Source organism: Chlamydotis macqueenii, chromosome 7 (assembly GCF_036417535.1).
Source record: "Chlamydotis macqueenii isolate bChlMac1 chromosome 7, bChlMac1.mat, whole genome shotgun sequence".
Classification (NCBI taxonomy): Eukaryota; Metazoa; Chordata; class Aves; order Otidiformes; family Otididae; genus Chlamydotis; species Chlamydotis macqueenii.
In genome coordinates this window covers 21,397,841-21,423,345 of record NC_141562.1, presented here as the reverse complement: position 1 = coordinate 21,423,345, position 25,505 = coordinate 21,397,841, and the positions used below count along the sequence as shown (strand labels likewise).

General features: G+C 36.1%; 1 protein-coding gene across 2 annotated transcripts in view; it reads right to left on the bottom strand.

The window, feature by feature from the left end:
- Nucleotides 1-7,528: 7,528 nt before the first annotated feature.
- Nucleotides 7,529-25,505, bottom strand: part of KIF20B (kinesin family member 20B) — a 37,956-nt gene continuing 19,979 nt past the window's right edge. For both annotated transcript variants that reach the window (XM_086752287.1, XM_086752288.1), the window contains exons 19-32: nt 23,467-24,676; nt 21,965-22,103; nt 20,702-20,824; nt 20,161-20,221; nt 19,400-19,525; nt 19,002-19,138; nt 17,878-18,033; nt 16,664-16,840; nt 15,902-16,057; nt 13,522-13,725; nt 11,488-11,565; nt 10,567-10,714; nt 8,889-9,031; nt 7,529-7,606 (exon numbers count right to left, since the gene is read on the bottom strand). In XM_086752287.1, coding sequence (XP_086608413.1) covers nt 7,529-7,606; nt 8,889-9,031; nt 10,567-10,714; nt 11,488-11,565; nt 13,522-13,725; nt 15,902-16,057; nt 16,664-16,840; nt 17,878-18,033; nt 19,002-19,138; nt 19,400-19,525; nt 20,161-20,221; nt 20,702-20,824; nt 21,965-22,103; nt 23,467-24,676 — 2,936 coding nt within the window. The remainder of the gene's footprint in view (nt 7,607-8,888; nt 9,032-10,566; nt 10,715-11,487; nt 11,566-13,521; nt 13,726-15,901; nt 16,058-16,663; nt 16,841-17,877; nt 18,034-19,001; nt 19,139-19,399; nt 19,526-20,160; nt 20,222-20,701; nt 20,825-21,964; nt 22,104-23,466; nt 24,677-25,505) is intronic.

Here is a 25,505-nt window from a genome sequence, read left to right as displayed (position 1 = left end):
TAATTCATCAAAAACATGAAAAGTAACATCATGTTAGATGCGGAGAGGCTGGTGTAGCTGGGACTAAGCGCGGGTAATTTCATTCCATTCATCACTGGGCAATAGGGAGCTCAGAGACTTTGCAGAAACGGCAAGCCAGTGAGTTTTTCTGCTCCTTATCTGACTGCTGCACAGTGCCCATGGCCTGGCTCTGGCTGACAACACTGCAACATCCCAGAGGGTTGCCGAAAGAGAAGCCAGCACTGCCTCATTTGCTAGGAGCATCTGGTAGCAAGAAGGTGGCGCTGAGAAGTTGCGCAGCAGTAATATCTCTCTTGCCCTCATCACTTTGCAAAGCCTCAGCTCAGATAGAACTCACTGACAACACAGCATCTTAAAAAATTGTCAGTCACTTTGTAAGTTACCCAGTTAAGTCACAGTGGTTAAACAGCAGAGGTTGTCAAACTGATAAAGCTGCTATATTAAAATGTCAGCATTTAATTAGTTAGTGAAGCAACTTATTCACCCTGCCTGTTCTGCATTATGAAAATACAGACAAATAAGTCTGAGACTCACCGAACAGTGACATTTTATAAATTTTATAAGAGGTCAATTTTGTAGCAGCAAAGCACAAGATCAGTATAGTAAATGCACTACGGCTTTTTTTTTAACAGTGGAATCTAGCAATTATGTTGTTCTTGTTATAAAAATGCTTTTTTTTTTTTCCAAAAAGTACTTCTATGATGTTATTGCATATTATGGGACGGTTTGATACAGATGGAAGCTCTGTTAACCTTTGCCTCCAATATCACATGGTCAATAACTTGCAGATTTCTGGAATGGAATTATTTGGTCAAGTAATTTGAAGATTACAGTTAATCAGTGGTCTTCAATGATCTCACCAACTATTTCAAGCTATAGTGTTTCATTTTGGAGTTTGGCTATGAGGTATTCTGCTGTCTACTGGAAGCGTTTGCCCGGTTCTCATTAATGCTGGAAGGAGATAACAGCTTCTATCAGATGGGACTTTTTTTTTCTAGGTACTTTGGCTTCCCATGTTAATATTAATTTTTTTTCTTCTCCAGTGCTATGCTAAACCCAAACCAAAATAAGTATTATGGGTCAGACATGGTATACACATTTGCACATGGAGTAAGACATGTCACGCACCAGCTCAGGGCAAGTAAAACAAAACTTTTAAAATCGGTTTCTGCCCAAGTTCAAACAGTGTTTATCTTGTAACTGTTATACATTGACAGGTTTAAAAATTGTTAAGGACAATTATTTCAAACACACATACTTCTGTAAATTCTTGTTTAGGTACCTGTGTAGGAGCTGCCCGTCTCTTCTGGGAGTCACAAACGTTATGTTCCTCTCAAGATCAGTACTAACCTCCTTGTTAGCATCCAATGCCGATGTCTGGCTAATATGAAGCAGTTAAGCTTCCAAAGTTTGACTTTTTAATGATTTCTTGTTTTTATAGGTCATTCAAAAATAAAACAGTGTTATAGCACTTACACAAAATGCTATAAATATTAAATCCAGTAACTTTGAAACAAACTCTTCCTTAACAAATCCAGCATCTACTTTTTCTTAAGCCTTGGAGGACCTCTAGTTCTGCCTAATGAATTTTCAATTGAAACATCCTTCATCTTCGTTAAAAGTATATAAACTCCTGTGAAATGCTAGTGTGCAGCCACGGGTGAGCAGGTTACAGTAGCAGACACCAATACTTCACTGCAGAACCCCACCCTCAGAAGAAGTCCTGTTACAACAGGGCTTGATGCTGGTTGCTTGTGTGTATAGGCAGCGTCATCGTAGCAGGAGAGAAGGGGGGGGGGTGGAGAAAGAAAGAAAAAAAAAAAAAGAAAAAAAAAAAAAGACGTGGAGGGACTAGGACCCTGCCAAGAGAATATAGTCCAGCAAGGCTCCGTTATGAGCTTTCTGTGAGGACTGGCTACGTTGGATATCAGGTAAAACCCTCCGGCCCCCGCACCCCTCAGCTGCAGCGCTCGGCGGGGCCGGGCGGGCGGGGACCCGGCGCCACCTCCTGGGCACACGGCAGCCTGGCACCAGCGGGCTCCGCAGAGACCCAGGCAGGCGTGCTTTAACTTTTTTTTTGTTTTTCTTCTCTCATCTAATCAAGTTTCAAGAACGCTCAAGTACTTGTATTATCTACATAAATCTATCCTATGGCTGGAAAAATCGCCACAAAAATATTCTACTCCCTTTTCTCACTTTAAATCCAGGACACCCTCACTTCATGAACTGTTTGATTAAATGATGCCACTGTTCTTCCTTGTTTTCTTTTGCCAAAATAGAAAAGCTTGACTTATATGAAGTAATGTCTTCATATTTTCCTTTGAGAAGCCTTCATTAGTATCTGTAACTGGAGTGTCACCAGGATGGCAAGAGCAAAATTGTCCACCCCAAATGAACTGAAGTTAAGCAAGGAATAGTCTTTTCAAGGTGAGGCTTAACCACTGGAAAAGTTGGGGCAGCCTGAAAGAAGTATAGCACAGGTTGTTTTCTAAGAATTATTCCTCACAGAATGACATGCTCAAAAGGAACTATTCAAAAGATAATGGTGTTGCTGTACAAGGCACTTAGCAGAATTCAGGTGTTACACTAGAAATAGAACTGTTTCATACTATGGAAGAGTTTCCCTCTCTGTGTGGGAAAACGAAACAGCAAAAGAAGTGAAGCTAAGTCTTTAAAGTCTGTTATTAAAGTTATAAGGAACTAAGCTGATTCTCTTGGGAAATTGAAACTTCATTTTAAACATCAGTAGTTTTCAATGCATAGAAGAGACTGATACTGAACTAAGTTGTCCTGTTTCAGAAACTAGATTTACTCAAAGTGGACGGAGCAGCAAAGCAGTGAAAGTCAACTGTTTCTACCCCAGGAGACTTTCCTTTGTGGGATTTGAGTTCTTTTAGGATATCAGCACTGCACAACCCCATTTCCTATATAGAAACTCTTCTCCAACCAACAATGCACAGTGATACATGCATCACACAACATTGTTGGGGTACAACCTTCCTACAGCCAAGAAAGTTCTGAAGAGAACAAGGGAAGTTTAAGTATTACCAGATGTCTTATTCATGTCAAAATATAGACCAAGTTTCCAGCAAACAGTGCTTATTTTTAGCCTTTAATAGGTAAGGAATTGAGCTCTCCTCCGTTAATGGACTAAAAATATTATCTTTGCTCTGCAAACTAACTGATTAACCTTAGACTAAGGTAAGAATAAAATAAAGAGGAGGCATATCATGCTCAGCTTCTAGTTAGCTATGGTACTTATCAGGAACAGTTTAAAGGCCAAAGGGAAGTGATGTCGTAAAACATCTTTTTGCTTTGCTTTTCAAAGAAGCTGAAAGGAAAATACCAAGCCTGCTTCAATCCTGACCAGGAAAAAAGTATTTCCCATTCCTTCCAAAGAACTGAAAGTGAAAATCTTTATGTGGTAGTATAAAGAAGACCTGCTTTCTTTGATTTTTTTTCCCCTTCATATCACACCCATGTTCTTCCTGCACAGGAAATAATTGATAATCCTGACATAGACAAAGGAGGTACACAAAGTATGACCCATTTTCTAGGCTACCAACATACAGGTTCAAACTTCAAGAGCTGTAGGAAGTACAGAAATCACAATCCCTTGACCAAAGCAAAAGGGAGCATGCTTTATTTCTGTATGTATTAAAAATCTGTAACCAGATAGTTTGATAACCAAGCCTACACCTATCAAGGAAGTTTATTTAGTGCAGTTCTTGCAATTGAGACAAAAAACTAGAATAAATGAAACAGCCGAAGATGTTGTGCATGTATATATAGCTACTCTAATGCTCAGATTATACTAAACACTCATTCAAATGACTTCTAGGAAAAACAAAAAACAAACAAAAAAAAACCCCAGGTTTTCATGTAACCTCCAGATAGCTCAGCAACACTGATGAAATTTCAGTAAATACAAGAACTTTTAAAAATTGGCAATAGAAGTACAGTAGCATTCCTGAGTGTCGTAGTGGCTTGAATAAATTGAGAGATTCTACTTCCTAGTTAGTTGCAGAGATAACCAAATTGCATTTACCTGAGTAATTTAAAAACTCAGTTAAATGTTTTGTCAGTTGTTCTTTTAACTTTTTTCTGACTCCATGGGTAAGTTATTTGAAACCACAAAATTTTATATTTGATTGATAGCGTTTGTTCTTTCCTGTATCAACAATTTCAGAGACATTAAATGGCTGAAGATATTTCTATTACTTCCACACATGTGAATCAATAAAAAAAAAATTGTACATGCAACCATCAAGTAATTCAGCATCCTTCCAATCCTGCATTTACCTTGCAAATGTTTCTTGGTTAAGAGCTCTAAGACCATTTGATGATTTAATGATAAGCAATCAAACTGTCATTCAAGGCAACACAATAGCATATGAATTTCACTGCAGGCAAGTGCAAGGTTATACACAATGGAAGGAACAATCCAGCTAAACAGGCACATGCTGATGGGTTCTAAAATTAACAGAAACTGTTCAGTTCAGGGTCAAGATAAACAGCTGACTGAAAACAGCTGATAAAAGTGGGAAAAAAAACCAGACAAAATGTTAAGAGAATGTCAAAGAATAAATATTCCAAGTACTGTCCCATTGTTTAAGACTGTTATATGACTTCACTTTATTTACTGTCTTCAGCTATGAGACTTCTGTAAAATGAACAACTTGCACCTACATGAGGTAAGAATCTTCATTGCTATGCTCTTCTATAGTCCTGAAAGAGATCGATCCAGACATATAGACCACAGACAGCAGAAACAGAAAAACTGGGAAAGGACAAAGGGGCTCAAAATATAAAATTCTACATGTGAATAGCTATTAAGTGACATTGCATTTATTTTTATTTAGAACTATCTCGCTATCACCTGGATTTTACATTTTTACATTAGAATGAAGAGAAGGAAGAGAGAAGATGGCAACACCAAGCATGAGCTAATGAAAAGGAATTCCAAGTTGTCATTCACACAGACAAAAGATGAAGATAAAAAGCTGAAGCAATGGCAGAGCTGAGTGATTTGTCAATCAGGCTTGCTTTGCCAATTTCAATTTAGAAAGAAGAAAGCATCAATCTTTCTTTGTTAAGGACAAGACATGGAAGAGTATAGGAGTACAGCTTCATTCTACAGGCGGGGAACTATACAAACAACTTACTATGAGAATCAGATCTTATAAGTCAGATTCTACAAAACTGAACTATGCATTATCCTTAAGAGGTGACACTTCATGCTCAGACAGTCCACTGGAGAACAGTAGAGAATGCTTTATCAGAGTTTGTTGCCACTAAACTGACTCACAGCATTGTTATCCACATTTAAGCCCTAGTCACATAAAAATTAAAGGAAAACTACTGCTACTAAAAAAAATTACTGATGGCCATTTTTACATTGATTTGCATTTTTAAAGTTCTCATTAAAGCTAAACTGCAACAGGCATTTAAAGTCACTTTTTTTCTTTCAAGAAAAAACAGTTTAAATCTCATGTTTGTGTCAGAGTCACTCTGAATATTTTTTTTTTTTCTTCAAAGAGAAGAACACAGAGCAGCAGCCCAAGAAAACAAACAAAAACCCACTTAACTGTTAAATCATGGAATAATTTCTGAATGACAGTAAGATTGTAGCTGTACTAACAAAAAATGAGTAGCACTTATCTAGCTGTTTGAGCAAACTGTCACTGCTTCTACAGACAAACAGGTTGTTGCTGATGAACCAGCACGGCTTAGGGAACTTCTGAAAAATTGTTGTGGTTGGGCCAATCAATAACAAACCTCAAAGGGCTATCTTGTATACAAGATACTTTTCCTATGGTGCTAAACACTATGTATGCGTAGGACAGATTGATAAGGAACTCTTTAAAACAGAAAGATACAGAATTACAGGTATGATGGGTGAAACAAATCAAAATGCAGTAATAATCAAAATAATCCAATAGTTCAACTAAAAACAACATTGTATGGTTGGCCCTAATTCAAGAAAATAAAAATAAGAAAGCTGCATGAGCAAGAAGTTAACAGTAAATGATCACTTACTGGGATTATCTTGCTTCATCCGTGTCAGGAGTAGGTCATTGTCAAAGAAGTATCACCTCTTTCTGAAAGACCAGTACAGTTCTTCAAACAATGCAAAATCCTATGAAATACAGTCACTGCCTGTGACTTAAAACTCTTGTTTCCTCACTGTAGCATTTACTTAAGTGTTTACTCAGTCATTTATTACTAACTGAAACCTTACTATATAAAAAGTAGCTATTCTAGTTGAGCAGAACTGGATGGTTAGAATAAAGTGTCAAATGTCTATCTGAGAGTGGGTCAATTTTAATAGCAGATACAGAAACACAGAATCATAGAATAGTTAGAGTTGGAAGGGACCTTTACAGGCCATCTAGTTCAACTTCCCCCCCCAAGGAGCAGGGACATCTGCAACCATATCAGGTTGCTCAAAGCCTCATCCAAACTGGCTTTGCACATTTCCAGGGATGGGACATCTACCACCTCTCTGGGCAACCTCTTCCAGTGTTCCACCACCCTCACTGTAAAAAAATTTTTTCCTAGTGTCTAATCTGAATCTACCTCCCTCTATTTTAAAACCATTACCCCCTTGACCTATCACAACAGGCCCTGCTAAAGAGTTTCTCCTTGTCTTTCCTGTAAGCCCCCCTTGAGGTACTGGAAGACCACTATAAGGACTCCTCAGAGCCTTCTCTTCTCCAGGCTGAACAGCCCCAGCTCTCTCAGCCTGTCTTCACAGAGTGGGCTGCTTCAGCCCTCTGACCATCTTCGTGGCCCTTCTCTGGACTTGCTCCAACAGGTCTGTGTCTTTATGTTGAGGACTCCAGAGCTGGACGCAGTACTCCAGGTGGGGTCTCATGAGAGCAGAGTAGAGGGGCAGAACCACCTCCCTCCACCTGCTGGCCACGCTATAATGATTTATAGATATTATAATCCTCCAAGAAAGAATATTAGGCTTATAAATTAATTTAGAAGAGTAAATAGAAGACAGTTAAAACCACACAAGCAATGAAAGACATCATATTTCTCCAAAGACTGTCAATTCCTTAATTTTGTCCCTTCATTAGAATTTTTTTTAATCTTTAAGAATTTTAATCTTTTTAAGATTTAAATCTGTGAAGGACTTAAGGATATACAAGTTTTGATGTGTACTCATTTTTTCCCACTCAAATTTGTGGTAGGTATATTGGCCACCTGAAAAAAGCAACTTAGATTATTCCACACAAGCATAGTTCTTACTGAACAATGGGTAAATTATGAACACCTCCAAAGAGAACCATTCATTCAAAAAAAGATTCAGACAGAAGCTTTCTTGAATAGTATTTTCAGCTTTAATCAAGTCAGGACTGGAAACCATTGGAACAATTCCATACAGCTTTACACAGGCTTCAGAGCATGACTAAGTATCCATTACTTTTTTATATCATCACCTGAAATAACACAATGGAAATAAACCTGAACAAGGAAATACAAACATGTTTTTGCAAGATTATTTAACTGGTTTTGATCGTAACTGTCGCTTGATGATTAGATGATCACTTTCTTTCTCTTTTTGTTCTATAAAGATCTGGAAAATACAGTATTTCAAGAGTTACTCAGTGCTTCAGAGACTAATGACATGTACTTCTAGACCCATGTAAGCCACAACATGGTTTTTCCCAGAAGCTGCTCTCAGAATGCAACTTCCCTATTATATTTTAGTCATAGGTCTCCAGGATAGAGACACCACTTTAGTGCATCATAATAAGCAATAAATACTGGGAACACACAAAATTCTGGTTTTGCTGAAACAAATTCAAAGAAAAATGTGATCTCACTTCTAATCTCTAATATCCATTTTGTGAAACAGGAAGCATGCAGAAAACATTTTTAGCTTAAATTGCATTAGCTTTCTCTGATTTTCCTGGATTCGGTCTTTCACACCAAGTTTCTTAGCTTCTTTTGCTTTGCATTTCTATAATTTTCTTCATTCTCCTATGGACAGCATTTCGGTTTCTGCTGCATCCATTCATACAGTTTACAGAAAATTCAATAGGATCTCAGTATGGGCAAACACCATAGCGAAGGGAAGAAAGGATTAAACAGAATGAAGAGGTGTACTTCCAAGAGTACACTCAGCACTATATAGTTACTGTAAAAATCAAAGTTGGATTTCAGAAATAATGTATCAAGCCCTGGCCTGTAAGACTTTCTATAGGCTGCCTTACACAGGGCAACACAATCTAAGCACACCTAGAAGGCAATCTAAACTGTGCTTTAGAAAAGCATGGATGTATCCACATACTAAAGTAACCCAAACATCATCTGGGCATAAATGGAATCAGAAATTACCTTAGGTTACTCACTTGCCCTGCAAAGTTAACTGTACGTGCAGACCTTTATCTTTAGTGTTTCAGTCAATGCTATTCCAAAATCTATGCATCCCTTAATGGTCTCTACTTATATTCTCCCTTTATGCTGCACTTAAATGAACACTAACTACTGGAAAAAAACAAATTAAGACTCAGTTACTGTAGTAGAGACAAAAGTAATCCTCCACATAAAAAACAGCTAAAATATCTATGAATCCAAATTTAAAGATATCTTTATGACTGTTGCATCACCTATACAGCAAGTCAGCAGTGAAACACAGAAGATAGGTGAGAAAACTGAGAAAATTAAGTAAAACAGCAGGAAGAAAAGACCTAAAGGAATGGTCAGATGGAATCAAGAAATAAGTCAGTACTTTCAAACCTCTTCTGCAACTTGATCAGATCTTTGTGTTTCTCCTGTCCCTCTAATAGTTTATTTTTAGCCAAGATCAAAGAAATACATTACAGTGGACAGAACAGTAACCTGTAATCACTTACCGAAGAAGCAGGGATATCTAGAGGGCCAGAAATATCAGTGGAATACAGTTTTCTCTTAGCTCGTTTTTGTTTGACCTCATTTTCTTTGACACTCTCTGGTTCTACAGACTTGGGAGAGCTTATTGTTGCCATCAGCTTCTTAGCTAGAAGAAAACATTTATTGTAAATCAATGTCTTATTGGTTATGTGAGCCTCAAAATTAATTACTAAAGTAAGCTTTATTAAAAACAGTTTAAAAACTAAACTGATGTAGTCTGAAGTTTACATATAAAATTTCAGAAGTGGTATGTGACTACCACAGTTTTTTATAGCTGGAAACTGTTTTCTAGAGCTTCAGATGCAAAAGCTTAAAGTAGACATTTAAATAGCACATTAAAAATCAATTTGGGTTCAGATTTCAATGGAAGTTAAACACTTCAACAGAAGTTGAACAGGCTTAACTTCTTTGTGCTGACAGAAGCATAGGGTAGACTCAATTTTCTCTATATGCTTGTATAATTTTATCAAACTAGATCTATAAAGAGATGAGTGTATACATACAATGAGCTAGAAGGAAAGAAGAAATCCCAAACAATACTAAGTTATGGAAAAGAGGAAAAAAATAGAAGACACAGTAATAAAGGTTACAAACTAGAACTCATTTGCTCAGATTCAGGATTTGCAGGGTGAAATTTAGGAGTAGTCTGAATTTAGCTTCCATTGATAACGATACATTGTCCTCATGGGACCAATCTGACAAACTTGGAAAATTTTAAACACTCCACTAAATCTAGACTGTCTTATAGCAAATAAGATGTACTCTGTAGCAAGTCAAGTTTTCAAGTTGGTACGGATATCTATTTTAACTGTCCACATTGAATAATGACTGACCTTGTTTTAACGAACCAAATAATAGCGCCTTTTAGAATTTAATGCTGGTGATTCTTTGTGCCCTCTGCTAATTTTAACCTTTTTTTAAAAAAACAAAGTACTTCAGAGATCACATCTTACTGTAGGAAAGAATAAAAATATATTCTCCAGTGGAAAGTCCTAACAGTTAATCTTCCCAAGGCTATGCTTAAACTTAATGAAATCCACTAATTGCTTCACAGTCACAGCTTATTGAAATCTTCCAAATAATTTTCATGAGATACTGGCTTTCAGATTCTGTAGAACTGATCTTCCCCTCCCGCATATGTACATCAAAAATCATTAATACAGTTTCCACAGAAACAAAGCAGAGGGAAGAGGGATTGCTTATAGAACAAGGTAAGACTTGGGAGTTTGGATTCAGCTCTTTATTTTCTGGGGCAAGTTTCTGAAATTGCCTTTAACTGGTTTACTGTAAGCAAGAACAAACTAACTCAGACATTCTGAACTTAACATTTATCATTGCTTTTATGATAAGTTTATACACACATATTCCACATTGTCTCTTTTCACACCACCTGGTTTACCTTTCACACTTAACCTAAACTTTAGAACTGTGTGGTCCTTGCAATCAAGACAGCCTTTTCTACTCTGCAAGATGCAATATAGGAGGCCCCAGGTCAGACTTCATTATTTCATAAATGAAAGAACAACTTAATGCAGTAAACGTGTAATGCAGTAACAATGTGTACATTAATGGATTACAGTGGAAGAGTCCTTCTACAATGCCTAGAGAACACAAAGCAAGCCTTACTTGTTCTGTACAAACCTTTAGAATGAATAACAGTAGGAGAACTTTGAAAAAAATCTCCAATTTTTTGTAGTGTTCCTTCTTTCTTTTTAGCTGACTTTTTACTTGAAGTAGATTCTTGCTTTCTGAAGGGATGTTCTTTTCTAAATGATTGTGTAGTAGACATCTGTACAGAAATACAAGATCATTGTTTAAGTCAAAAATTTCCTTATCTTCAAGTTCAATTCCATTTTATTTGGCTTCAATGTTATTTTCAAGTTGACATTTTGAGATTTGCTACTGACACCTCTGTTCATTATAGTAATGATACTACCAGAGCAAGCTATGAAGACAATCTCACTTTATACTCAGAAGAAAAAAAAATTGTCAAAGTTTCACAGAATACAATTAAGGGTATGAGTAATATAGGAAACAAATAGTTGTTTGTTTATTTTTTTTTAAAAAAAAGTAGATTCAAAGTTGTAGAGTATTTCATTAGACAAGTTGTTCCAGTTATAAATAAAACAGGAGGAAAGTGACAGTGAAAATAAATTGATTACCCACCCTCTGAAGCTGCCCAGATTACCATTAAGGCCTAAAATAATATTTTTATAATTGTCATGCATATGGATGACATGAAACTTAGTTTTACTTCCAAGGCATTGTCTATAACATCACATACTAAAAGTATGCTCAAACTAGTCTTCGTAACTATTCAATATGCAACATCCTTTCCTTTGAATCATTGTACGCTGCAGCCAGTACACGTTCTCAGCAAATGCAGACTTCTCTTTGCTTAGCTTCTAGAGTTTAGTAGGAACACAACATACGTGCTTAAGAATTCTATTCAAGTACATAGATAAGGATAAGATACTGCTGCATAAGAAAGTTTGCTCCTTTCTAGAGTCCACCTTTACAGAAAAGGCCAAACTAACTTCAAAAATAGAACAAAACTCAAACCATTTTCTTGTTGCTTGTAGAAGGTGAATTAGTCATAGCAGGTTTTGCATTTTTCTTGTTCTCAGTTTTCACAAAATCCTAAGAAAATAAGTATGATAAATTTTAATTAAGATACTTCTGGAAAGAACAACAGTTATTTATATTACAGAAGCAGCCACTGTTTAAATGCTATGACTAACAGTAGGGATGCATTGGCTAATACTGGATAGATGTAACTATTCCAATGTGAATTAAGTGTTAAACTTGTAGAAGGGAACTAGAAATACCTGTAGTCAAACCATTCTGACATCTACTAATTCTTCTGTCTATTGTTTTCTATACTTTTGGCTTTAAGATATTTGACAAGCAAACACATAAGTTGAAATTAACTTCATAAATCTAATCTAAACATAAATTCAGATTTACGGTGACAACTATAGAAACAGATTGGTAGCATAGTACCATTGTTAAGCTGTAATTACAAGACCTCTTATCTTGTGAAGTGGTGCCAAGAGATTTTAGGTAACTGATAGCCATATTGACTGATAACAGTGTCAGAAAAGGCAAAGGATTTTGTTCTTTGTTTAATTAGAAGAGAGTCTCTTCAAAAGATGGGTGTTGTTTGCTTCTAAAAAAAAAAAAAAGTTTTTTGTTTTAGGTTTTTTTTTTTTTAATTCAGAGATGGTTACACGGTTATTTTAGCTCCACAGGTTTCCCTCCAGTCCTTAATTGGACGTTGCTGACAACGTGCTTTTCAATTTTAGGAAATTTAAAAACCAAATCATGTCTTCAGTAGACTTGTGACAGTTAAAGTTACTGAATAATTTTATAATCTATTTGTTTGGCATATGTAACATGAAAAAAAATATTTAAGAGTAACATTTAGGTGAATAAAAGATCAATAAGATACTTTTAAATTTAGTTCCATGTTATGAAAAAGTTACTTGGCTAAACATTATTGCAAAAAGTTACTAAATGAGTTTATTGAAGTAGTGTTGAACATTAATCACTGAAGTGATTATTTCCCTTAACTATTTTACTAAGAGATTAAAAAAATATATCACTTGGGAACGGTTGAATAAGAAATGCTAGAAAAGCATCAGATATTTCACTCTCCAACTGAGACAAGCTCATTTACGGAAAGAGATCACTTACCACCTAGCCAAATCACCCACAGGTCATCGCCCTCATACTCACTTGTCAGCTTTGAAAGTCCTTAGAAGTATAGAGACTCATAAGCCCCCAAGCATGATTACAAAGTAAGTACCACCACAACATGGTCTTAGGGTTTCACAGTCTTTGTAAATGTCTTACAGATAGCTGTGTTGATGCTAATGCTGGTAAAACGTCGAGGAAACGAACATGCAGTTCAGGAAGGAATAGTGAAGATTTTTACCACCTTGAACTGCTGTGGAGCCGGAGTCTCACATGTAAACACCACAATACATTAAGAAGGCTGGAACATATAACCTAGCACAACTGAAGGAATTAAAGAGGAACTAAGGTCCACAGAAGACAGGGAGGTTCAGGTGCTGGTGCAATTAGTGCTGTATAGTCCCTCTAAGTACAAAGAGACCAAAGAAAACACAGGCTAGAGAAATAAAGTCAAAGGAAGTGGTCTCAAAATTCCAAAATGCATTGATTAAGCCCAAGGGCTTAACTTATAGTTGCCTATTAGAAGATATTATAATTGATACCAATGACTGGCTAAACCAAAAGGAGCAAGCAATTCTACAAAACTAGTCTGTAATCCCACAGATCAGAGCCAGAGACAGGAGCAAATGGTACCAGCAGGGACAGAGAAATATAAAAGGGAAAGTGCAAATCAGGGACAAGGGACCATAGTCTGGATAAATGTAAGTCTATGACCTTATTCAACACAGGCCAGAGACTCACCAACTTGTGGGGTGGGGAGGGGAAGAGAGGTTTAAATATACCCTAGCTATATCCTTAGGATCTCAGTGAGAACTAGAAGATAGTATATTAACAAACAATCTAAGTAATAATACATTGAAAAACTGCACAACATATTTTGCCAGTTGGTCTAGTTCATACCTCATCCATCTCTTCACTCTTCCTTTTCTTCCTTGGCTTGAGCATTTTAACTGTAACTGGTAAGGTGCTGCCCTGGTACTTCACCTCTGTCTTATTGGGTTGCAGAGGCGAGAACTGGATTTCCATCTCTGGTTTTGGGAAGCGACTAGTTTTTCCATTTTCTGTGGACACTTCAGAAGAGTCAAGGACAATTTCTGAATGGTCCTGCAAGCATACATAAATTTTAAGAAAACAAGTTTTAAAGTAACTATGAGTTAGAAAAGTATAATACATATCCCTCCCTGGTAGATTGCCAAGTAAGCATTCAATTTTCCAGCTGTTAGCTTTCAGAACATTTAAAATAGAAGCGAAGAAGTCTACTTCAACTACAGCAGAGTTTAATTCATGTTTTCTAAAACTTTTTTGTTTAGTTTTTAAAAGTTAATATTCCTGCCTATGATGACAGAACTTAAAGCTTTGCTTGCTGAACTCAACGTGACACTGTTTCGAAGTCATTTTTCTCAAGGACAGGCAGCTAGTCACAGCTTTCACAGCTAGCAATAGTAGAATTGACATGATTTTCTTCACCTTAACTTTGCTGCTCCTTAGGAACTAGGTAGTAACAGGAACTTTTGAGAGAAAAGTATAACCTTTCTCTAGCTTATCTTTAGGGAGCTTTCCCTTCCTCTTCTACACTAGAGAAGTTAATTGTGTAAGTAACAACGTCCAACTGGCAAGCTACAAGCCAAATTCAGTTCAGTCAGATGAGTGACTTCTACATCGCTATCTGTTCTCTGGAGGAGGAGCAGGCATTCAGGCAGCACCATTGCCTGCAAAGCTGAAGACCTTGCTTGTTCTTGCTTACAGACAAACTGCAAGAACTGCAGTGAGGGTGGGATGGAAGGGTCAGTTTGCACAACTTATTCACAACGTCAAGTATTGTTGCTACTGGCTTGAGGTAAATACTTCAGCACCAATTCTTCAGCATAATTCTTCTCTATAACTTATTTTATAGCAAAAATAACTAATTTTATGGTGCTCTCTTGGCTTCTATTACAAAGCTGAATAAAGCAGCATCCCTTTCGAGAGCTACTCTGTCCTCCCTCACACATCAAAAGCTTTATCTGTACAGCACTCACTGAATTGATGAAGTAGCAAGAAACTAGCCAGTCTTATCTGGCAGCAGACAAGAAAGAGATGAAGAGACACATTTTGGCATTCAGTCCAGTTCTGCAAAAGAGGGGAGAAATGCATCTTCTAGCAGCCAGGGAGGGACTTCCAAGAAATCCATGTTGAGCCCTGTTCATTATTTATTAACAACGGAGCCACGTAGTATTAATTCAGTTTAGCACAAGAACTACCTCATTAGAATGGTTTGGGTTGGTAGGGACCTTAAAGATCATCTGGTTCCAACTCTCCTGCAAAGGGCAGGGACACCTTCCACTAGATCAGGTCAAAGCCCCATCAAACTTGGCCCTGAACACTGCCAGGAACGGGCATGCACACCTTCTCTGGGCAACCTATGCCAGTGCCTCACCACCCTCATAGTGAAGAATTTCTTATGTCTAATTCAAATCTACTGTTTAAAGCCATTATGCCTTGTCCTATAACTATGTGCTCTTGTCAAAAGTCCCTCTCAAGCTTTCTTGTAGGCTCCCTTTAGGTAACTAGGAGGCTGCTGTAAGGTCTCCCCAGAGCCGCCTTTTCTCCAGGCCAAACAGCCCCAATTGTCTCAGCCTGTCTTCACAGGAGAGGTGCTCCAGCCCTCTGATTATTACAAATACCGTTCATGTAGCACATAAGGGTTCAGTCAGAATCAGAAGTCTCAGTGCAGTTGCAAGCCTTTTAATTTTTGTTCAGGAAATATGCAAAGTTAGTTAAAGTTTACACAAAGAAAAGATCAAGTATTGATTTCCTTTGGTTCTAAGTGGGATGCAAGTGACTTTTGTTCTTGTGAACCCCCACATGGGCTGGCAGCTCTAATTACAGAATCATCTCTATTACCACACTATAGGTTCACGGAAGTCGTTTAAGGGGATTTCAGCTCAACACTGACATAACCAAACTGAGATGACACTACAAATATGTCTTCAACTCTCTAGAACTTGGATTAGTTAACTCATTTTTCCCTCAAGTATGTAAGTTCTATAATGTAGAGAGAGACGTTATTCTATTAACTAAAGTACTCTCAGAGCAAGCATGAAAGAGTAAGAAAGAACAAGCAAGAACTGAAGACTAGTTAAAGTACAGTTAAACTCAGAACTGAAGACTAGTTAAAGTACAAAGAACTACAAAAAGTAACTTTTGACAGATTCCAATGTTGCTGAAATATATACTGAGAAAACAACAAAACAAAACTATGTACATTAGTACATACTTCCTGTAAGTATAACAAACATACCTCTTCATTTACAGACTGATCTATTTCATCTTGTCCTTCAGGTAAAGGTACTTCTGACTGAAGACTTTCATGATTTATGTGCTGTTCCACTTCCTTTATGAAGTCACCCTTCTCAGCCAGCTGTTTTCTTAGTTCTTCTGTATCAGTTTCCTTATCCTAATAAACACAGCAAAAATTGCCACAAGTTGCAGGATCGGCAAAATAAATTAACATACACATGAGCATCATTACGATTACTTGGTAGCATCAGCTTTAGAATTGTAGGCTAAAACAGAGAGCTATCCAATAAAAACCCAGTAATTTCATGTATGAGTGGCTACTACTTAAAGTGAAAAGTCATATAACAGCCTAGGAAGATGTAATGCATTTTTTTTTATTTTACTTTAGTTAGATAGAGTTACAAGAAGTTCACCTCCCATTTGTTCACGAAGTCCTTGGTGCTGTGAAAAACGCAGCAAATGTGATAGTTGTTTCAGATTTCCAGTCCAACTTGGCAAGCAAAGGATTAAACAGACTTGAGTGTTTATTCATACTACTAAATATTTTGAACCTTCAGCTACTGTTACAAATTCAGTTTCAAAAACATAAAGAAGTGTTTGTTTGGTTGAGTTTTTTTTACATTAGCTGCAAATGGTTTCAATGTGACAGTGTTTAAAAACAAAAAAATAAAGCCAAAATGCAAAGAGCAAGTACAGTGTTTTGCAGAATGAATGGATAACAACAACAAAAATCACACAGGAACAAGAAAGAGAAAGAGATGACCTTTCCTGAATCCTCTAGTGCAGCCTGTTTCAATTCTGCTATTTCTTTATCTTTTTGGGTGATGCTAGAAGCCAAAGTCTTGAGCCGTACTTCCAAAGCTTCTACTAATTTATCTCTTTCTTCACACCACTTTTGAAGACTGCTGTCCTTTTCTACCAGCTGTGCAGCAAGTCTTTCCTAAATGGGGAAAAGACAGTTAGAAACAAACATTACTTCTCCACACTATTTGAACTGTTCTAATAATTTGGTTTTGAAGCTAGGACTATTTCCTGGCCTGAGTAAAATTGAGAACCTATGTAGATCTTAAAAAGCTCACATAAAACTAGTTTCACTGGAAATGTGCAAAAGCTAACCATGCTTCAATTAGAAAATCTGTATCTATATTCGTACTCTTTGTGAGTAGAATTTTTGGTAAGAATTACGACTCCCATTTGGTCACTTTGTGATTTTACTCCTAACAAGTTTCAAGCAAGCAAAGTCACAAAATGAAAGCAATCCTAAGCTCCTAACATCCTCTTATACTGATTGCAGGTTGAGAAAGTCATTGCTAACTGCTTATAGATGCAAATTAGTTTTAGATTGTACAGATTAATATAATATTTTCATATGCTTAAGAAATTACAACCTTGACACAGCCCAGTGAATCAGCAAGGTATCCATCTTGTTAGTAACCATCAGTCACTCTGCTTTGAAAGCAATATGGGAGCAAAAACCAGTAGCATCTTGAACCAAGTACTTTTACTCTATATCTGAAAAGAAGCTTTTGTTTTTGTTAAGTTCTGCTTGCTTGCTTTTTCTCTTCTTTCTAAAGTCTCGGACTTTTTTGTTGTTTTTAGAATAGCCAAGCAACAAATCTTGGTTTTTTGAAGTATGTTTTCTTAGCTTCATTAAGTAGCAATTAATTTAAATGTAGGTTCATCATTGGTGTTCTACACACAAGATGAAGTTTGAAAAATTCATAGTGAAGTGGTGGTGGTGATAAGAAAAACATGCAAACTTCCATTATGTACTAAGCTTTTTCATTTTGTGACCCTTGTATTCTTCCCTTTTCATATTGAAAAGATCCCATCTAGACTTTGCCATGTGATAAAGTGAGGGGACTTTGACAAAGGTCAGCTACCCTCAAACGTCCACACTGGTAGCACTTGACATGGTATTTGCTCTGTACTAAAGACTTACACCAGAGGACTGTGCTGAGACCTCCAGTCACTTACAATTTCTGCTTGTTGCTTTACATGACGTTCTCTGTCCTCTGCAAATTTTCTCATTTCTCTGTTGCGATGGTTCTCAGCTTCTTTTACTTGACTTATAAGTCCCATTTTTTCCTCCAGCCACTTCTTTCTATCACTTTGATACTTTGCCTCATTTTCCTATTTTAATGAAAGCAGAAATAAAACCATAGTTGGAGACTGACCAAGAAAAAGTCTCAAAATCCAGATTACCATTAATGGATTTGTTTCAAAAAGATAAAAATACTAGCACAGTTTTACTCCAGCATATTCCCAAGTGCAAGTATTACATTTTGTTCTTCTCTATTGAAAAAAAATTAATAGTTTTCAGCACCACTTATTCAAACCGGCACATCTTCATAGAACAGTCTTTTTTTTTCCCCTCTAAAAATGCTCTAAGTCATAAACACTATAAAAGTTACACCAAAAGTAATGGTAAAGAGACTCTTAACTTACGAATTTCCAGTTTTTTATGCTGCTTTACAGGATATGTTAGAAAACTTAGTTCTACTTCAAGACTGGAAGGCAAACAACACAGTACAATTTGAATGGTAGACATAGATAGTGCCTACCTAAAAATATAAGCGTCAATCCACAGCAGCTCTGCCTCCTTTTCTATCACAATCAAACCTTTTGTCAGACATTTTCCCACATAAGAAAGAATGCATCTGAAAAGCTGCTTTGAAAAAGTCTACTTTCTAATCCAAGGAGAATTAGACGTAAGTCCTCAGCCTAAGAGGAAGGGCTTACAGGTCAAACACAAGCTCTTGAAAGAATTTGATTTAGTTGCCCAAGCAGTTGACAGGAAAGAGGTTCAGAATGGATATCAGGAGTTGGATTGGTTAAGACAACTGAAGAGGAGGTCAGCTACAGAAACACCATCCATGGCAGCATAACATAGGGAAGGGTGCACTCCGTTACAGGGCATCAGTGATGCTATATATTACAAGGACAGTGCATGCAGACTTTGCTGCACTTGTGCACTGCAGCTTTCAGAGGTTTCCTTTACCAGTGTAACAACTTGCCATATCATGCCCTAGCACAAAAAAAATCTACACTCCTATATGAAAGTTATGACTTCAAGTATGAATTAAATCATTATATTTTACCTTCAGTTCTTTTTGCAGCTTTATTAATTCTTTGTTTTCATTTATGTTTTTCTCCTCATTTTTGCTCATCTTTTCCTGACAGTCACTATTGCTCTGGTTATTCAGCTCTCTGTATTTCTGCTTCCATGCTTCCAGTTCTAGTCAATACACAAAATGAGGTTACATAATGTACAGTTTCAAATGCATATTTGACCACATTCACATTCTTCTACTAAAGTTACTTGAATTTATCAGCTGTTACAACAAAGGAATAACAGAATAACTATTAGAAGTTTGTTATGTACTACATAAAATTAATGCCTAAATAACAGTCAAATAAAAGCAGAAATTTATAGCAGCTATCACAATACATCCAAAACAATTTTGCCTCCCTGCTCCCTTTTCCATGGAGAGATTACCCAAAACTAATCCATTGATCTCTTCTAAACTGGCTTCAAGTACTTCATCTTGTTCAGCCTGAGTCTGTTCTTGTTCTTCTAATGTCATGCGCATATCTTCAATTATTTTTTCCTTTGCACACAGATCTGAAAATTTGAAAATAAGTTTACAGATGAGCCCCCTTCTAGTTGCCACCATTCTCTCCCAACATGCCTTCAGTACAAGTAATTTCCTCCATTCCCAGAGATCAAAAGCTCTATTAGAAAGAAATGGAGCATCTCTACTGAACTATCTAAATCCAAAATTCTTAATTGATTCTCATCAACCTGATTTAGGTGACCATTTCAGTGTTAACACCAGACTATGGCTTGTTTTATATAAGAAATTAACCATTGTTTCAACTACTAAATGTTTACCAAACCTGCAAAAACTTATTGTGCTAGTTTGTGTTTCAGTGTTTTATTTTGTTAAAATGGCCAACTAAAATGGCAAATAAATATGAACATTTAATAAGTTAACACTGATACAGCACATCCACACTTTCTCTAGGGCTTATGTTTCTTATTTTGAGACTGTTTCTTTGTTTCCAAATACACTTGCTAGTAACAAGTCAACAAAAATTAGTTCCTGACTGCAACATTTTAAATATCCAGGTTGGAGTTTCTTGGTATTTTAAAATATAAATACACAACATTCTCCAAAGTCATTAACAACATGACAACTCATTATATTGCCATTCCATACCAAAACACAAAAAGGAACAACAATGTCTTTTTCTGACCTTTATGTGTTTTCTCATACTGTTTGGAGATTTCTTCCAGCTTCTTATTATTCAACTGCTCCTAAATATCACATTGAAAGCAAATTAAAGAAAATGTCTTGAAAGGAACAAGTATACATACTAAAAGTAAGTAGCTTTTCATTCTGAGCTTTAATAAGTGATTAATAAATTATTTAACACAGAGTCCAGAATAAATAAGTTTTTCATATAGTGTAAAGGAGCATTGAAACTGATGAAAAAAAATGCTCAGAGGAAGACATTACTACTAACATATCTAAGTATTGCTAATCTGAATGAGGATATCTGCAGGTGTTATGTATTTACTAGGTAGATTACTCTCTTTAAAACAATTTACCAATATCCTGCAGTGCTAAGTTCTTTAAACATCTTTCATTGACCCATTAAAACTAATTTCAGCTAGCTACTCTTATTTATACCCCAATTTCTGTAAGCTTTCTCCTGTTGCTTGGAAAACTTGTCTCAATAATGAATTAGTTAAAAAAAAAATTAAGAGCTAGTAAAATTTTTAAAAATAAAGTACCTTTTTAAGTTGCAGAATTGTGCGCTGTTTGATCTCTAGTTCTTCACTAAACTGGTTTTTAATTTTCTGAAGTTCATTAACTTGGTTCCTCAGGGATTTCTCCTCAGATCGCATTGAACACACCTGTAACAACGCACAAAGACAGCAAGCAAAGTTAACATCTAGCTATAAGCCTTTCACAGTATCTATAAGTTATTTAGATAATCAAATACTTAAATTAAAAGTCAAGTTTTGCAAGCATTTTAGCTAAATTAGCCCCTTAGCTAAATTTCAGAGGCTAGAAGTGCACTATACTGTAAATTCTTCCTAGCAAGGGATTTTCACCATAGAGTACAGTATTAAATTTGGCAGGGTAAAAAAAGCCTGAACAACACAAACCAAAAAAGCCCACCAGCAAATAGCCTAATCAAACAAAGTCAATTGCAGTTAAAAAAAAAAAAAAAAAAAAAAAAAGAAAAAAGAAGAAACAAAAAAAAAAAAAAAGAAAAACCCACAAAAAACTTCTCCAACACATGATCCCATCCCATCCACTACTTGCTCCTTCTCAAAAAGAGGACTATACATTGAGCCTTGAGTAGGAAAAGGTCCTCAAATGTTATGCTGCCTGGGAAGACAGTGACACTTTAAGGCTTTCAAGCCTAAACTCTTGCAATAGTCTTCTGGATTTTCAAGTTCTTGCGATATCCCATGAGGTTCTAAGTAATCCTACTGCTTGATAACTAAATACTAACAATTAACACTAGTAAAAGTTATTACATTGTTTTTTAATTTCTTCTCCCTAACCTTAGTAGAAAAGATAGCTCAGGCATTAAAAGATGTCTAGAAGTTAGTGCTTTCCTTCTCCGATTAATCAATCTTTTCTTCCTGGAGATCAGCATTTTCCACAAGTCTAAAGCCTGAGGCTTTGAAGTCAGCACAAATAACAACATAAGGCTACTGTTGTTATAAACATTAATAAAGTCCTTCTCCATAACCAGACTAGCCATAGTTTTCACAAACCTTTTCCAAATACATATTAATAAAGTTTACTGCCTCACTTCAATATCTGTACTAATCAGTGTTTTGACACCTGGTCTTATCTTTAGCTTACAGCTTCAATGGCAATGTAACTTAAGATTCACTGTTACTCTAAATGTATCACTCAAAATAGCCTTATTATGAATCACTTTTAACATTCGTAGCTTGAGATTTGTGAAAACAGGTTTTAATAACAGAATACAAGAATAAACTTGCAGAAGAAATGTTTGGCCTGTGGTTACCAACCTCTTTTTGTACTTGCTGAATTTGTTTCTTGGCATCAGAAAATTTCTCTTTCAAATCTGTATATTCTTCGTCTTTCCTCTGCAAATCTTTTTCCAAACTCTGTACAAGGGCAGAGCTCTCAGAAAGATCTTTAAGGAGCCTTGTGTTAGAAATTAAGAGACACAAATAACATTAGTATTACGTCAAAGAAACAGCTTTTACACATTAACTCAGGCTCTGTTTTATTCATGAATATAATCTCAGATCTATCAGATCAATGACAAACTTTATAATTTTACTTTCAGATTTCAGCTTCTTATATGATCTTGAAGTAACAAACTGCTCAGATTCACCTCTGTGCACTGCAATTCTTTTTGTTTGTTTGTTTTAAGCACAGTAAAGTAGCCATTTTTATTTATTAGGTATCCTCAGAAGGTAACAAAAGCAGCAATGTTAATATCAAGTAATTTTAAATTGATATCTACATCCCAGACTTTGTAAAGATCAAAATAAATAAAAATAAAAAAAAGAAAAAACAATAAGATTGCAATAAGTACTCCTATTATAAGTGCAACAAAACAATTAAGAAGTTTAGTGTTTATTTTTAAATGGTTGTATTTATTCTAAAAATTTACATTAAGATATTCCGGATTTTTACTTTAAAACTAACTAATAGAAAGAATCTAAGAAAAACTATAATTGACAATACAAAACAAGGCCTCAGAAAGAAAAACCTTTCAAAGCTCTACAAGTACAGAGTCGGGGATCCCTGAACCTTCATGCTAAATGGTACTTTAGAGTATATGCAGGTACCCACAGATACAGCACTAAAGAAACCCTAGTTAGGAGAATGGCCACAAAGCATCTTAAAGCTATTTTTACATAACAGCCATTTCTTTACCATATAGCAAATATAAGCTCTCGGATACATTTAATCTCTTACTTCTTCAAGATTTATAAAGTAGAGGCTGCTGGGGGAAGTTCTACCCTCCTACACCCATTATTTCTTCAAGTTCTTATAGTAGACTGTGTTCACCTAGAACAGTTAATATCAAACCCAGCTGTTTACTCCCTAGGCTTTTTTTTTCTGTTCTTTCTTTCTTCTTTTCCTTTTTACCATTCAGCCCCTTCCAAAGTAAACATTGCCTGCTTTTATATCAGTTACGGGATATAACATTAAACTATGTATCATTTCCTCCAGAAAGGGTACGCAACATAAAATTATTAGAAATTCCCACATAATTCTTAATTTCCTTGCATGCTCCTGTTTCCTCTTACAACAGTTTCACATGATTTACATCTGTATTTTTGAGAAAAAATACAAATGGGTGAGGAAAACATAGCCAGCACAATACATAAATTTAAAATTCAAATAGTGTATTGAAATTTCTTTAATAGCAGTTTGGTTAATAGAGTTGATTAACATGCAGATGTGTTACGTCAAAATAAACTGATTTCACAAAAGGTAGTTTTAACTTGAATCTATTCTCAAAGAGCTATAACTTATCTCACTTTTTACTTACGCTTCTATACATTGTACTTGTTCGTCCTCATTTTCCTCCTTTTTCTGAAGGGAGTGTTTCAGGTTCTCCAAGCTGCTCATCAATCGCATAACTTCCTCCTTCAGATTTGCTTCTTGACCACTTAATTCTCTCAGTTTTCTGTCTGAAGTAGTACATTTCTCTTGCACAGCTACTGTATTACACTCTAGATTTAAAATAGTAGATTCTTTTTCTTTAAGCACTTCTAACTTTGTTATGCTGTCATCTTTAGCTCTAAGAGCCTCCAATAGGCTTTCAAGCTCCTTTATTTTTCCCTTGTAGCTGGTAACTTCCACCTCAAACTGTGCAATTACTCTGCGATCTTCTGCAGCCTGTTTTTCAAAATCCTGGGTTTTCTTCTGAATTTGCTCTTGTAACTGATTTATAAGATCTTTTTCCTTTACAGATTGACGGTCTTGATTTGCAATCTCATTTAATTTTATTTTTGGTTGATTATTATAATTCTCAGTGTCATGAAGTCCCTTCTTTAACTCTTCAACTTGGTGAAGTAGTTCTTGAATCTGCTGACTTTTTTGTGAAGAAGCCTTAATAATAGTTTTGCATACTTCCCAAATGCTTTCAACACTGCAGTGAAAGGAGCTCTCCCGTCTCAGATCTGCTGTAGAAGCAGTTTGGGACTCCATGCATACAGGACTCATTTGAGCTCCCTCTGGTTCATCTTCTTGAGAGTCTGAGGAATTCTTTAGGTTAACTAAATCAATATCCATAGCATAAGACTCTAAGTGACATCTGTACAACTCATCTACTTTGTACTGTGCTGTTTTGATTTGTGACACTTTATCAATTACATTTTGTTTGGCACTTTCTACTTCGTTAGTTAGCTCAATAATCTTTTCTTGTTTTTCTCTATTTGTAGTTTTCTGTTTGTCCAATTCAGACACAATATCCTTGTAGTCAGCTTGACACTGCTGAAGTTCCTCATTTAAGCTAGAAGCCCTTTCTTCAGAAGCAGAGAGCTTGAGTTGCAAGTTTGTTATCTGCCCACTGAACTCTTCTTTTTGTTTTTTTTCTCTTCTGCATTGTTCTTCAAGTACAGCTAGCTGGCCTTCCAAGGTTTCAGTTCTTTGCTTCAGTACTAGTATTTCTGCATAGTTCTCAGAAGTATTTGTTTTTACATATTCAGTTCTCTCTTGCTCTAGAGAGTCATCTTCCCAACTGTTCTTCATATTTCCTTAAAAAAAAAATACAGCTCAGGTTGACTACAACCAATAGTACAAGATACTAGCAATACCAAATAGCAATTACTATCTGGAAAATGGTCACCATCTGAAAGTCACACTCTCATATGACAAGGCATTTTGAAGTCTTGAAGTAGTTAAAACTCTCTGAATGGTTTAACATGCAATAGGTGCCTCTTAGGCTTCTAGACATAGTTTGCAGCAAGAAGTGTTCAGGAGCCGACACCTAATGTGTTGCATGTAAAGTTATCCCAGAAAGAAGTACAAGATTCCATCACAACTCCAAATTTCCATAAACATTCTATTAGCTTGAGACTGGTTAATGAGTAATGACTTAGTAATAAGCAATTGTAACTAAAATCACATGCATTTCATCACCTTCAAAACTGACTCCAGCTGTATTTCACACAAGTGTTTTAGAATCCAACTGTGTTCATTTATGTTTTAGTATTGTAATCAAGCCTGACTAAGGATTAGGTCATCACAACTATGTACTCTAGGGAGATACAGTGAATTCTTGAGTGCTGCAGCCACAATAAGGTCAAGTCCAGCAGTCATCTCACTTTGGAATCTTTAAGGACATGGGTAAATGTATGGCATGGAAACACTCTCTGAACAGATCCAACAAGTTTTGTAGCGTCACTAACTTTGAGTGGCTAACAAAGAATCATACTGAAGCATTAGCAACAGTTTTCCATCTCAATTCAGGTTTCGATTTTTAGAGTGATCAAATTCCACAGGATCCTTTTTTCCTCTTCTTTTTCTGTGCCTTTTTTTTTTCTGTTCTAATTAGTGCTCCTGCTAGGTCAAACACAACAGCAG